We start from the raw sequence: 13,803 nt of genomic DNA, 5'->3' as shown, positions 1-13,803 counted from the left end.
CGTCCTCTCCATTACTGTTCCTGGAAAAGGAAAGAAAGAGAAGCAACTCATCATGGATCCGGCGCCGCGGCCATCAAGCCGGTCCTAGATCTCACCTCCTTGCACCGTAATGAGTGACGATGGACCAAGGCCGGAAAAAGAAGCGAAAGTCTGGCTAATTGTATCTGGCAGCTAGACCGTTTTTAGTAATCCGCACTCGCCCACACTTGCGATTCCGCTCCCAAGGCAAGTCTCCTGCTTCCACATGGCGTACGATCGTTTATGACCCATGTACCAAAATAGCCGTTTGGAAGTACAATGTAGTACTGTTTTGGAGGCCGAGATCGCTTTGTCCTGTTCCGTCGGCATGCCCCATCACCCCACCATTTCCTCTCTTTCCTTTCCGTGCTGGCTCGTCTCAGCCTCTCCTCTGTTTTGTTTAATCTCTCGAGGTAGTGAGCTGGGATTTGTCCCCGAGATCCAATGTCCTCTTCATCCAAGTCGGCGCAGGACGACCCGGAGCCTGACCTCCACGGCGGGTTTCGCCCCAACGTACGAAGCACTCTGGCGGAAGTCGGGAGCGATGGCAACAGGGTGGTGGTGCAAGACTTTTTTGCTGCCTCAGCCAACCCGCCTCCGGCTGCGGAAACTGCTGCGCCTTCATCCCGCGTTGACGCAGCAGCCGCCGCCGCTGCGGCAAGGAGAGAAAAGGGCCGTGTCAGATTCAATAGCAACGCTGGAGCGTCGCAGGTCCCACTTGTCAACTTGAGGCCGCCTTCCAAGACACCGGAGCGACAGGATACGCCCTCCCCAAAGCTACGGCCGTCCATCCTGAGGGCAAACTCTTGTGGGGCCGTCATCACAACCAAGGATCTCCGAATGGGCTCAGGCGTAGACTCTGAAAAGGCAATCTCTGCCGTTGCCGCCCAGGAACGAGCTCAGCAAGTCGCGGCGAGGGTTCTTCGCGACTCTCCTCCAGGATCTCGAGCCTCCATAGAGTCGTCGAGCACGACGGTTGGGGAGCGCGATGGGGCTTTACTTCCCAGCGACATCCCCCTTCGAAGGCTGGCAGAATCAGCCGTGGCAACCGACCGACAACCTCCGACACCGGAAAACGACGAAGACGAACGGGAGGCGACCGAGGAAGAGGCGTACGATCTTGTCAAGTCCCACACTCGACGATTTGCGTCGTCCAACTCCCCCAGCTCCCCTGCGGACGACGAGGCCGTTGCTGGCCCGTCTCGGGTCACGCCGAGCGACCTGAACGGAGGGCTGTATGACGGAGTGTACACCGTGCCGGCTCCGAAGCAGTATCGCGGAAACGTTCTTTCTCAGCTGTTGAAGTTGTATAAGCCCACGGATTCGGGACCCCAAGGCGCGCATCACAGCCGCAACTGGAGCTCGTCGACTGCCGCAGGATCATGGACGCCGCCAGGATTGGAATCCGGCACTGCCACGCCCAACACCTGTCGCAGGAAGTGGTACGAAAACAACCGCTCTCAGGACACACTAGCCAACCTCGTGGAGGCTTCCACGCGGCTGGCGAACCCGAACATGCAGGTTCCCGAGCCGAAAAGCCCCGGCAAACCAAAGCGCCCCGGCAACAAAAGGCGAACAAGCAACGGACGCCTCAGCGCGTACTGGCATAAAGAAGAGGCCCGCATCACGGTGCACATTGCCGAAACTCTGTCGCGACAAGACTACATCATCAAGCTCTGCCGGGCGCTGATGCTGTACGGCGCGCCTACGCACAGGCTGGAAGAGTATCTCACCATGACGGCCAGGGTGCTGGAGATTGACGGCCAGTTTCTGTACCTGCCCGGCTGCATGCTGATTTCCTTTGACGACAGGTCAACCCACACGACCGAGGTGCGCATCGTCCGCGTCGCCCAGGGCATCGACTTGGGCAAGCTCAAGGACGTCCACCACATCTACAAGGAGGTGATGCACGACGTCATAGGCGTGGACGAGGGGATTCGTCGACTCGATGAGCTCATGAGCTCCCGCGACAAGTTTGGCGCTTGGACGAGGGTTGTCGTCTTTGGGTTGACCAGCGCCACCTGCGCTCCCTTCTCCTTCTCGGCACGCCTAATCGACCTGCCCGTCGTGTTTTGCCTCGGTTGTCTGGTCGGGTTTCTGCAGTTGATTGTGGCGCCCATGTCGAAACTGTACAGCAACGTGTTTGAGGTGACGGCCACAATCATTGTCAGCTTGCTGGCCCGCGCTTTTGGCAGCATCGCCGACGGCAAGCTGTTTTGCTTTTCAGCCCTGGCGCAAGGCGGCATTGTCATGCTCCTGCCCGGATACTCTGTTTGTGAGTCCTGAGTCCTGGCTCCGCCCCCGGCCCGTCCTGGTGCTTCTTCTCTCTCTCTCTGTTGTCTTTCTCTGTTTTTTTTTTTTTTTTTTTTTTTTTTTTTTTTTTTTTTTTTAAACCTCACATCATGCCGCTTTTTCGCCACCTTTGATTACTTACACCCCCCCCGGGGCTTTGCTTTTGCTTGAGATGCTGTGTGCCTTTGCTTTGCCTTGTTCAGCCGGACCTGTGTCTCGTCCTGAAACTAAGCTCGTGTGTGCGTCTCCCAACACAAGAATAACACAATGTAGTGTGTTCAGCTCTCGAGCTCCAGTCCCGCGCCGTCGTCCCCGGGTCCATCCGGATCGTGTACGCCATCATCTACTCGCTCCTCCTCGGCTTCGGAATCACCATTGGCGCCTCTCTCTACGGGCTCTTCGACAACGACGCCACGTCCGCCACCACGTGTCACGACCCCATGTCGAGCTCCTACGGCTTCATCTTTGTGCCATTCTTCATCTTGTGCATCAGCATCCTCTATCAGGCCAAGTGGCAGCAGATGCCCGTCATGATCCTCATCGCCTTCGTCGGCTACATTGTCAACTTCTTCAGCAGCCTCAGGTTTGTCGGCAGCCCGCAAATCTCCAACACGCTCGGCGCGCTGTCGGTCGGCATCCTGGCCAACTTGTACTCCCGGCTACGGCACGGGGTGGCGGCCGCGACGCTCATCCCCGCCATCTTCGTCCAGGTGCCGGGAGGTTTGGCGTCGACCGGTGGTCTGTTGAGCGGGCTCAGCACGGCCAACAGGCTTACCAACTCTTCGACGGTGATCAACGGCACCAGCACCGTGCATTTCAACCAGGCCGAGCCGCTCAACACCGTCATCTTCAACGTCGCCGCGTCCATGATACAGATTGCCATTGGCATTGCCGTGGGCTTGTTCATGAGCGCCATGGTAATTTACCCGCTGGGGAAGCGACGAAGCGGACTGTTTAGTTTCTAGTTTAGCCATTTCCTTTTTTTTTTTTTTTGATTTTTTTTTTCCTCTTTTGCGCCGTGTGGTATAGCATACATGTATATAAGACGGCCGATGTTCTACTACGACCTGCTTGTTCGACTATGGGGCATAATTTTCCTGCTGTTAGTCGGGACTTGCGGTTCGAAAAAATACTTGCATGAGCGACTGCGTGGTGTTGGGGCAAAAAAAAGAAAAAAAACTGCATTCCAGGACTTGATTTTTCCACCAGCCATGCCTCTCATCTCGTCGACGTTGTCGTTCATCGACTTTCGGCGTTCGAAAATGGGCAGCGTGTACCCCGAGAAACGCAGCTCTCGGCCGCCCAGTCGGCATTGACCCTCTCGGACCGACGCCAGCTGCCGGGTTCGTCTTGCAGCCACATGCCGGCCAGAGGTTCATGCGAGTCGTTGTCGGTCATGAACGGGCCAAGGCGAGCCTGCGGGCTGTCGAGACGACGTCATCTGGTTTACCAACCTCTGCTTCGATGGGGAAACAATGAAACCTGAACCTGGCCGCCGGACGCGAAGACCGCGGCGGAACTGCCGAGGCCCGGGCTGTCGTCCCTGCTGATGCTGGCCCTGGATGGCATATGAACTGAACATGAACAATACGATGCTTGGCTTCATCAAACTTGCCGAACCCGATGGAGCTGGATTTTTGGCATCCACACCGTCAAAGATGGCTGTTCAACACGGATCAAATGTGTCTCGACAGACCGCTGGTGAACATGAACATTGTAAAGGCTTGACTCTTGACTCGTGAACAACTAGTCCGTAGCTGCTCAACCGAGGCTGGCTTCGACTTTCGGCGTAAAAGTGGGTCCCTGCCAGTCTCTTGCGCTGTACGGAGTACGGAGTAAGCTGTAACACATAAAAGGGTCTGGTGACTCCAAGACGGGCACCCTGACCCCCTCTCCCTTGCACACAAGCAACAAGCAACCGGGTTACTCGGGCAGATGCGCCCCGCCGCCTCGCCTGGATTCTCAAAGGTCAACAACGCTGAACAGTATACTATACTTGACGGGTGTCGAGGGTTCTCAATGCCCCTCATTGCGTACCTTGCCTTTGCGGGCACAGAAGCGCTGGCATACTTTCTGCCGCAAGTTTACCCCGGGTCCAATCTTAAAAGGCATTGACCAGAACTGGGCAACACTACTCGGTAATGCTGGTCTGGTCCTCCCTCGCCTTTCGTGCCTGTCTGCCGCCCTCTGTAAAGTAGCTGCCGGTTGCCGGTTGCTGGTTGCCGCACGGTTATGTTGCCAGCCAGATCGACGGCTTTTGCCCGAGGTCCTACACCCACTCACTGTAGGTTAGGTCTCAGGCCTCAGGCTCCTGGCTCCTGGCTCCTGGCTCCTGGCTCGTGTGCTGTTTCTAGAGTTGGTTGACCAGACTGGAGTGCCGACGCCATCAAGGACCAGGGCACCACCAGACGGGTCGTCCCCGCCCCCCAAGTCCGCTGCTTTCTGGCTATCCCGGCACCCTGGCTTCTTGGTGCCCGCCATCTCCCGTCTTGGGGTCTTGGGTGGGCCCTGGCTCTCCTTCAACCCACCCCCCCCCCCCCCCAAAGGCCCATCATCATCCAGATTCCACAGTCCCGCCTATTTTTTTTTTTTTGTTTTTTTTTTTTGCCGCATGCCATGCTCGTCTGTCCTTCGATCGATGCGCGAACCTCAGCCTCGCTTTGAACTCGAATCACATCGTCCTGCATCGGGGTTGACACCTCAAGTCGCGGACAGACTCTTATCCTGCATTCATCAACACATAGTCGACATAAAAAACGGCCAACGCCAGAAGGACCAGCGCATCATCTCCTTGGCTCGGTCCAGACTCGAGACTCCCCAGAGCCCCACCTCCCACCGACCGATAGCTGTTCCTATTTTGATTCCCGCACCCACAGGGCTGTCTCTGCGTTTTGGTATCCCTGGCCGTCTATTTTCTGCGGGCGCAAGAACCTCTATTTGATTTTACTTTTGTCGTGTCAAACTGGGTTCCAGATCGACCATCCGCCCCCTTCTTAAACGATCGATCGGTTCCAGCGGCAAACCCTTGCCCGGAGCAAGAAGAAAGAAGAGACGTGCCTTGGCATCTCATCACCACCACTCCATCCGCACCGCAAATAGAAGCCAAAGGATCCCTGGCGATAGATATGGCGGGCATATTTAGAAAAGTGTACGACTGGTTATTGCGGACGTTTTGGTAAGTGCCTCTTGTGGGCTGGTCATTCCGTCTAGGCACCAGGGTTATGTCGTGTGACTCGCTTGCTGATGGCTCAAGCGCAGGGCCATGGAGATGGAGGTCACGCTCGTAGGCCTGCAGAATGCCGGCAAGACGTCGCTCCTGAGGGTTTTGGCTGTAAGTGCTGTTGCCTTGTATACGTCCGATCACAGTGCATTAACCGCATTTTGCAGGGTGGTGAATTTACTCTCGAGTAAGCAAACCCACCTTCCTTGGCTCGCCGACAGTGTCGGATGCAACATGGCAGCGCGCGATCCCCCTTGGTCCCGAATCCGGAGGCATCGCTAACCAAGCTCTCGTATTCAGCTCGATACCGACCGTCGGCTTCAACATGAAGCGTGTGCAGCAAGGCCATGTGACTCTGAAATGCTGGGATATTGGTGGCCAGCCTAGGTTTCGTACCATGTGGGAGAGGTATTGTCGTGGCGTCAACGCCATTGTCTTCATCGTAGACATTGCCGACATGGCTCTCATTGCCCAAGCCAAGGAGGAGCTTCATTCCTTGATGAGTTATCCGACCCTGGCCGGAATTCCTCTTCTCGTACTAGGGAACAAGTCCGATTTGACTCAGAAACTTTCCGTGGATGAGCTGATTGACGAGTTGGACTTGAAGTCCATTCAAGGTCGCGAGGTCTGTTGCTACGGCATCAGTGCCAAGGAGGAAACCAACCTCGATGCCGTGGTGCAATTCCTTGTCAAGTGGGCCAGCCGATGATGGGGGAATTCATTCCCGCTCACTTTGCGCCGTTTGACATGACTTTCTGACGACAATGATGACCAGTAACGACCGTGACAGCTTGCAGCACAAGATGATGCCTTCGTCCTCTGCTCCTCACATAATGCGACTTGCTATACTCCGCCGGTAGAATGGGGGAGCTTTGGGTAGCCATGGGTAGGTATTTTTTGGCATATGGGGAGACCAACCTGTTACTCTTTTATTCCAGTATGTAACGAACCAGCGCAGGAATGATTACTTTTTTTCTCACCTCTTTTCTCCCAAGTCATCGAATAGAAGCCGCTTGGTAGCACGTAATGAATGATTCTGTGCGTTGGGTCACGTTGAGGGTTGTTTTCCGGGCTTATCCAGGGTGTTCGGAAAGCGTAGCGACTAGGTATCAAGCAACTAGATTATGATCCGAGGCCGGGGGCCACGCGGTAAATGGGAAATCCTGCCAATATGCTCGGGTCCCGTCTGCTTCTTTTTCTCCCATTCTTTTTCCTTTTCTGTCTTTTTTTTTTTTTTTCCCCCTCTCTCTCTTTCCTTTCTTTTTTTTTTTTTTTTTGGGGGGGGGGGGGGGGGGGGTTTGGGCTTTTTTTTGTCGGCTTTCCCTATGGCCCATCTGTCCTGTCTGCTTGTGCCTGGGCTGTAGGCTGCGTGGGACTCTGTAAATAGCAGGGTAACTCTCTGTCTGAATCGCATGTGAGGCTTATGCACAATGGCCGAAGTGGGAGACAATGGCGAATAAAGGCACACGAGCGAGCTTCCGATGAAGGAGAATGTGAGAATGGCGTTTCCTCTCATGGCTCATGACGAGCTGTTGCGTCTTGAATTCCATTATTTAACATGTCGATTCGCTTTCTGCTCGACATGGCTGCCACGGCTTTGAGAGCAGGTAGGCAGCGGATTCTCATGCCGAGAGGAGCGAGATTCGCGACCAGACGCACTTTGCAAGGACCAAGGAAGTGAGAAGTGTCTGGGAACATTGTGAGATGTCGGCCGGTAATATATCCATTCAATTTCGCGTACCCGAGGGAGAGGGACAAGGCCGACTGCCTGCACCAGCACCAGCACCAGCAAAAGCAAAAGCAACCAGTATCAGCACCAGCGCCTACCTCCCTGACAAGCTGTTACTGGCTGCGTGGGTGCTGCGTTGTCGCTGCACACGGGCCACCCTGATGCGTTGGCCAACTCATCATTGCAGCCACGCACATATGGCGGCCTGTCAGGATAGCTTGTTGGCCTTTTTTTTTTCTTCGTCTGCTTTTTTTCTTTTTTTTTTCTTGCCTTTGCCCTTGTCATCCAACATTGATAGCGACAGCAGCCGGATTGCGTCTTACTCACCAGCCGTTTCTTTTGCTTTCCACGCGCCGGGTCTGGCTCCCCTCCTCATTCCTGTCATGCCTGTCGTGCCTGTCCTTTCCAGCCCTGCCCTGCAATGCCCTGAAATGCCCTACAATGCGTCTGAGAAATTGTGGCTCGTCAGAAGGGAAAAGAAACAAGCCAATGCATATCGTGACTTTGAAAGTTGCGGATGGGCAGTCTGGTAAGCTTCTATCTGGTGGAGAGGCTACTTTTTACATGGGGGGGTCGTCTGGTGGGCGGTAAAGGCAAGTAAGTGCAAGTGCGGCCAAGGCAAGCAAGTGCTCGCTCGCTCCCACCTACCGAAGGCACAACTGCATGTGGCTTCTCAGAGAAACATGACTTCTGTACGGAGCAAAGAGGGTACATGTAGCATTCATCAATGTTTTCATCCATGGCTGCTTGTCTCCGCTATGCTGCACTCATCTCCTATCAATTCATTATCCTTTTTTTTCCTTTTCCCAACCAAATTCGCCTCACATGCACGTCCATCATGGAACGATGTACTCCGTAGGAGGAACTAGAAATTTTAGATAGCCATCACCCGCGGCCAGATGGCTGCCGCATTAAATATACCCAACAGCGTTGTATATCCATGATTGCAGACCAGACATTGACACCAGGCACTAGCTAACGGCGCTAACGGCGCTAACGGCGCTAACGGCTGAGTATGGTTTGAGCCCCTCCTTCCCTCCAGGCTCCCCGCCTCATCCCCACCATCCATGAATGGTCAATCCCATCCACTCATCCACTCCACCCCCCACCCCCCACCCCCCACCGGCCACCACACCACAGGCGGCGAGTGTGGCGACCCACAGTTGGCCCCCTCCCCTCTCGCTCGACCCTGCCCCCAACAAATATCCGCCATCTTGGCTGGCCTCTGCCCCGGATTATGCCAGGTCGCTCCCAGTCTCAGCCTTCTCTTACGGAGTACAAATCCGACAGATCGTCCAACCAGGTCAACACGACAAGGTCAACACGCCAACAGCTGCATGCTTCCTCACTCTGCACCGCGTGGTGCAGTAATGAACCCTTTGCTCTGTCCTCAACGCTGTCGCCTAATTCGTCGTTGGACAAGGACAAAAAGCACCCTTGAAGGCAGGTTATCTTGCGTCTCCTCCCAACACAGTCGCTTATTGTCGTGTGGCAAGTCCATGTCGCTGGCGGCACAAGTGAGGATGGCTAGTGTGACTGGGTGTACGTCGGGGAACGACAAGGCACGCAATGCTTGGGTTGGCGCAAAGGGCCCATCCGCATTAGATTTGAGGAGTGAGAACCGACAGCAGTTTACCTTCCTTTTGCCTGGCCTTTTTGCGTCCTCTCCCTTTTTCTGGCGCTGGCGCCGTGGAATCGTCTGGCAGGGGCACCATCAGACAGACTGATTGATGACTTGTTAGGCGATGTCATGACAACACCGACACCGTCGATGCTCGCCGCTATTCAGTCTTGCACTCTACTCGATGACGTGTTTCGCGAGGATAAGACAACAATGGACCTCGAGGCACATGTTGCGGCACTTTCTGGAAAAGAAGCCGGTCTCTTCGTTCTCTCCGGCACCATGGGCAATCAGGTTGCCTTGCGAAGTCTGCTGACGCAACCGCCACATTCAGTGCTGTGCGACCATCGTTCGCACATCATTCAGTACGAGGCTGGCGGGTTCGTCATCACCTCAGTCTTTTGTGTGGCAGCTCACCTGGCCAGAGACTCGCTAACCCGCAAATCTGCTCTGGCAGGGTCTCGTCTCTCACCGGCGCTACTGTTAGACCCGTCGTTGCAGAGAATGGCACCCATCTAACCCTCGAGGATATCAAGCAAAACGTTGTTCTCAGTGACGACGTCCACTCATGCCCCACTCGAGTCATTAGTCTTGAAAACACGCTCGATGGCATCATCATGCCGCTAGCCGAGGTCAAGCGCATATCCCAATTCGCCAGAGAACATGGCATCAGGATGCATTGCGACGGGGCGCGACTGTGGGAAGCGGTCGCCGCTGGTGCTGGGACGCTGCCCGACTTCTGTGCCCACTTTGATACGGTCAGCCTGTGCCTTTCCAAGGGTCTCGGAGCACCCGTGGGAAGCATCTTGGTCGGCGATGAGAAGACGCTGACGCACAGTCGACGGGTTCGCAAGTCCATTGGTGGCGGCATGAGACAGCCGGGATTCATCGCCGCGTGTGGCAGAGTGGCTGTGGACGAAACATTCGGCAAAAAGGCGGACGGGAGTGACGGTTGGCTGAAAGCGTCGCACGACATGGCCAAGAAGGTAGAGGCCTTGTGGACTGGCATGGGTGGTCAGCTGCTTCATCCAGCGCACACAAACATGTGCTGGATTGATCTCGACTCGGCTCGCTGCAGCCACGATCGATTTATCCAACTGAGCAGGAATGCCGGCCTCGCCGTGTTTGGACCACGGCTAGTCACACATTACCAAGTGGCCCAAAATGGCCACGATGTCCTGCAACGGTTGGAGCGAGTGTTCAAGCAGGTGTTTGCGGCGTCTGAACATATCGAGCCGCCAGCGCCAGCAGCCGTCAAGGGTATCTACGGCAAGGCCTGATGCCTGATGCTTGATGCGTGGAAGTATAGTCCAAAGTACATATTAAAAAGAAGTCGAGGAGCTCCGGAGTCCGTAGCTAGCCGTGCGAGTCACAGGCCCGGCGCGCACCACATGCATCTGTGTTTTTCCCAAGTAGATGCTGCTGTCAAGACACCAAGGCACACGAAACGGGCCATCCCGAGCTTGTACTTGCCCTCCGTGGCCGACGACTGAATCTAGCAGGCCTTTGTGTGAAAAGCGAAACGAGGGCAGACTGCACGACTTTGTCGCCTCGGTGCGACAATGGGAAACGTCCAGGCCTGGCCGAGCAAGGCAGTTACGCTTCTTCAAGCGAACCCGGCACACGACCGGCACACGACCGGCACCCGACGGAAGCTGTTGCTCCTGTCATCTGTATGACTGCCAAGGCGCCGTCCAAGACTTCCTCCCTCCCTTAGGTTAGGTATCTATCCAACCTAGGAATTCGGCTGATTCGGTTCAATGTTGCGCTAGTGATTTCATGCTGCTTTATGCTCCGTACACAGAATGCCGATGCCATCGGACTCTGTGGCTAGCTCTAGAAAAGCTGTGCCACGCCGGGCTTGCGGGTTGATCCCGATTCATGTTGTCAACTGCTTTTTTTCTTCTCCATCAAACGCCGCAGCTGACGACGCCAGTCCTCCAGGCTTGGCCATCGCTCTTGCAAAATAAACCTCTTGGACACTACCTGGAGAACGGGTCCTGAAGGAATAAAGAAGAAGAAGAAGAAGAAGAAGAAGAAGAAGAAGAAGAAGAAGAAGAAGAAGAAGAAGAAGAAGAAGAAGAAGAAGAAGAAGAAGAAGAAGAAGAAGAAGAAGAAGAAGAAGAAGAAGAAGAAGAAGAAGAAGAAGAAGAAGAAGAAGAAGAAGAAGAAGAAGAAGAAGAAGAAGAACAAGAACAAGAACAAGAGAAGAAAAGAAGACGTCTTTTCCTTGGAATCGACCCAGAGCTCGAGTTGCTATCGCTAACCCCTTTGCTAGGGAGACTGGCAGTTTCACGCAATGTCTGCACAATTCTGGATACGCTTTCCCTTCTGTCTTCTAGGCACTTTCACTTTCCTCTCGCTCGTTTCGTCCCAGTCATACGACTTCGGGATCGATGCATCAAACCTTGGTCGCCGTGACGATGCCGGAGCTCCCATCGTCGTCGGCCGCCTTCCCGTCCCGTCCAACGGGTCCCTTCCGTTGAGGCTGGAAGTTCGGCAGATGAGAGACGACAGGTACAGATGGGATCTTTTCATTTTGGCGCTCAGCATGTTCCAATACGCCGACCAAGAAAATCCCCTCTCTTGGTACCAGATTGCCGGTAAGGGGGCGTTCTTGGCTCTACCGTGATCCATTTTTTCCTGATCAAGCATAACAGGCATACATGGCGTGCCGTTCACGACGTGGAACGGCGTGGAGCCACTACCTGGGGCGAATCAATCCGGCTACTGCACACACAGCTCCGTTCTGTTTCCCATGTGGCATCGGCCGTACCTGGCCCTGTTCGAGGTGAATGCGACGCCCGCTCAGCAGCAGACGCGCAGGGCTGACATTTAGCTGCAGCAACAGCTGTATGCCATGGCGAATTCCATCGCCCGCATGTTCGCCAACGCCACCGAACGAGGGCTGTACGAAAAAGCGGCGGCAGATTTCAGGCTCCCATACTGGGACTGGTCGCTCAAGGCTCCGGCGAGCGAGACGTTTCTCCCCGACGTCTTCTGGAGCCCATTCATACTGCAATCCGGGCCGAACGGCGTGCAGAACATCAGAAACCCCCTCTACTCATATCAGTTCCACCCGCTGGACAAGGAGGCCCTGATATGGAACCCAGTACGTTTTCTTGTTTGTTCGGGTGACGGAGCATTGCTGGCCAGCGCTAACCTGCCGAGCAGTTGAAGCAGTGGAACGAGACAAAACGCGCTCCCGAGACGGCGGTTAGCATGACGGCCCCCCCATCGAACAATGACGAGGCAAACACGGCCTTGCTGTCGAAGCTGCCCGAGATCCAGCAGCGCCTGTACGTCTTGTTTTCCAGCTACCGGGACTACAACTCCTTCAGCAACAAAGCCTGGGCGGCATCACAGGGCCTTTCCCAGCTGGATTCCATCGAATCCGTTCACGACGTCATTCACATATACGGAGGATCCAAAGGGCACCTCACATATGTGCCGCTTTCCTCGTTCGACCCTCTCTTCCTGCTGCACCACACCATGACCGATCGCCTGATAGCCATGTGGCAAGTCCTCAACCCGTCCGCCTGGATCACCCCCATGCCGGCCGGGGAAACCAGCTTCACGGCGGTAAAGGGGACCGTGCAGTCATCCGCGTCGCCCTTGACCCCCTTTTACGCCGGTGAGGACGGAACCTTTTGGACGTCGGACATGGCGAGAAGCACGGACGCGTTCGGATACGGCTATGCCGACACGATTGCGCCCCCTGGGTATGATGAAGACGTTCGCCAAGACCTGATTCGCAAGATCAACAATTGGTACGGCTCCGCCAGTCCCCGGGGGCTCATGTCCGGGGCAGCAGGGCGGCTTGGAAAAGGGTCCGAACCGTGGACACGGCCTACGAGCTCGGGGCCAAGCCACTACGTCGAATGGATAGCCAATGTTCGAGTGAACGTCGAAGCCCTGGACGGATCGTATGTCGTCCACTTTTTCCTCGGAGAGCCGCCGCCGCCGCCGCCGCCGCCGCCGCCGATGGCGACGACGACGACGACGCGGGCCGGCTGGACGCTCGCTCGGAACCTGGTTGGATCGGTGGCCATTTTCGCCATGGACCGCAGCACCGGATCCCGATCCCAGATTTCCGGCTCCGTCCCGTTGACCTCGGCCATCATGGGCGTGGTGTCTGCTGGCGAGGTTGCAGACTTGTCGCCCCAATCTGTCGGGCCGTACCTGGCCAGCAAGTTGCGATTTGCGGTGCAGCGCAGCAACGGCTCCGAAGCGAATCCGGCCCATGTCGACGGTCTGCGCATCCACGTGACGACGTCCAATGTCCGCATACCCGGAGGAGAGACGGAACTGCCAGAATGGGGGGCCCCTGTAACTAGGTTGGAGCTTTTTCATTCGAGCTAAGCCATGGGTTTTCCAACGTCCCTTGTTTTTGTTTTTAGTTTTTTTTTTTTTTCTCTTTTTTCCCTTCCTTTTGTCTTCCTTTTGTCTTTTCTTTGTCTTCTTTTTTTCTGTTCCCAATCTACTCTACCGGTCTTTTTTAACTTTGGTGGAAAAGACGCGAGGGGGGCGCAAAATACGAAGTGTTTTTTTTTTCTTCTTTAGTAATAGAGTAGACTATGCAATATGTCCAGTACAAAAAAAGATTGAAGCTGAGCCGTTTGGTCGTCCGCCATGTCGGTATGGTATGATTGTCGGATTGCAGCGTTGCGCAAGGCGTCTGGAATGGAAGCATTGACGGACGACATGAGGCATCCATTCCACCTGCAGCATGGCCAGCCATGACATCACATCAACGCATCTCATCGCATCGCATCGCATCGCATCGCATCGCAACTGGCCCTGCGCAGACACCAAGCACCAAACCACCCGGCTCGCGTGCCTCCAACTTGATTCTTCCAAAATTCTAAACCAGCCAAAAGACACGCACACGCACACGCACACACACACACACACAGACTGCTC

At 55.2% G+C, this 13,803-nt stretch overlaps 6 protein-coding genes across 6 annotated transcripts; 4 read left to right on the top strand and 2 right to left on the bottom strand.

Moving 5' to 3' along the window:
- Positions 1 to 462: 462 nt before the first annotated feature.
- UV8b_06717 (uncharacterized protein) lies at positions 463 to 3,275 on the top strand (the record flags this gene model as incomplete). Its single annotated transcript, XM_043144214.1, has 2 exons — positions 463 to 2,293; positions 2,584 to 3,275. The coding sequence occupies 2 exons, from the start codon at positions 463 to 465 to the stop codon at positions 3,273 to 3,275; spliced, it is 2,523 nt and encodes an 840-aa protein (XP_043000149.1).
- A 274-nt stretch (positions 3,276 to 3,549) lies between these two features.
- UV8b_06716 (uncharacterized protein) lies at positions 3,550 to 3,879 on the bottom strand (the record flags this gene model as incomplete). Its single annotated transcript, XM_043144213.1, has 2 exons — positions 3,550 to 3,726; positions 3,799 to 3,879. 2 exons carry the CDS (start codon positions 3,877 to 3,879, stop codon positions 3,550 to 3,552), a joined length of 258 nt encoding a protein of 85 aa, XP_043000148.1.
- Positions 3,880 to 5,435: 1,556 nt separating this feature from the next.
- On the top strand, positions 5,436 to 6,239 carry UV8b_06715 (uncharacterized protein; the record flags this gene model as incomplete). Its single annotated transcript, XM_043144212.1, has 4 exons — positions 5,436 to 5,485; positions 5,569 to 5,641; positions 5,698 to 5,717; positions 5,831 to 6,239. The coding sequence occupies 4 exons, from the start codon at positions 5,436 to 5,438 to the stop codon at positions 6,237 to 6,239; spliced, it is 552 nt and encodes a 183-aa protein (XP_043000147.1).
- Positions 6,240 to 6,258: 19 nt separating this feature from the next.
- Positions 6,259 to 7,046, bottom strand: UV8b_06714 (uncharacterized protein; the record flags this gene model as incomplete). Its single annotated transcript, XM_043144211.1, has 3 exons — positions 6,259 to 6,448; positions 6,511 to 6,566; positions 6,927 to 7,046. 3 exons carry the CDS (start codon positions 7,044 to 7,046, stop codon positions 6,259 to 6,261), a joined length of 366 nt encoding a protein of 121 aa, XP_043000146.1.
- Positions 7,047 to 8,596: 1,550 nt separating this feature from the next.
- UV8b_06713 (uncharacterized protein) lies at positions 8,597 to 10,160 on the top strand (the record flags this gene model as incomplete). Its single annotated transcript, XM_043144210.1, has 3 exons — positions 8,597 to 8,873; positions 9,002 to 9,260; positions 9,338 to 10,160. 3 exons carry the CDS (start codon positions 8,597 to 8,599, stop codon positions 10,158 to 10,160), a joined length of 1,359 nt encoding a protein of 452 aa, XP_043000145.1.
- Positions 10,161 to 11,179: 1,019 nt separating this feature from the next.
- Positions 11,180 to 13,242, top strand: UV8b_06712 (uncharacterized protein; the record flags this gene model as incomplete). The annotated part of the gene is made up of 4 exons (XM_043144209.1): positions 11,180 to 11,483; positions 11,541 to 11,671; positions 11,726 to 11,992; positions 12,055 to 13,242. The coding sequence occupies 4 exons, from the start codon at positions 11,180 to 11,182 to the stop codon at positions 13,240 to 13,242; spliced, it is 1,890 nt and encodes a 629-aa protein (XP_043000144.1).
- Between the last annotated feature and the right edge of the window lie 561 nt (positions 13,243 to 13,803).

The sequence above is a fragment of the Ustilaginoidea virens genome, chromosome 5 (assembly GCF_000687475.1).
Source record: "Ustilaginoidea virens chromosome 5, complete sequence".
In the NCBI taxonomy this organism is placed as follows: Eukaryota; Fungi; Ascomycota; class Sordariomycetes; order Hypocreales; family Clavicipitaceae; genus Ustilaginoidea; species Ustilaginoidea virens.
This window is presented reverse-complemented; position numbering and strand designations above follow the sequence as displayed.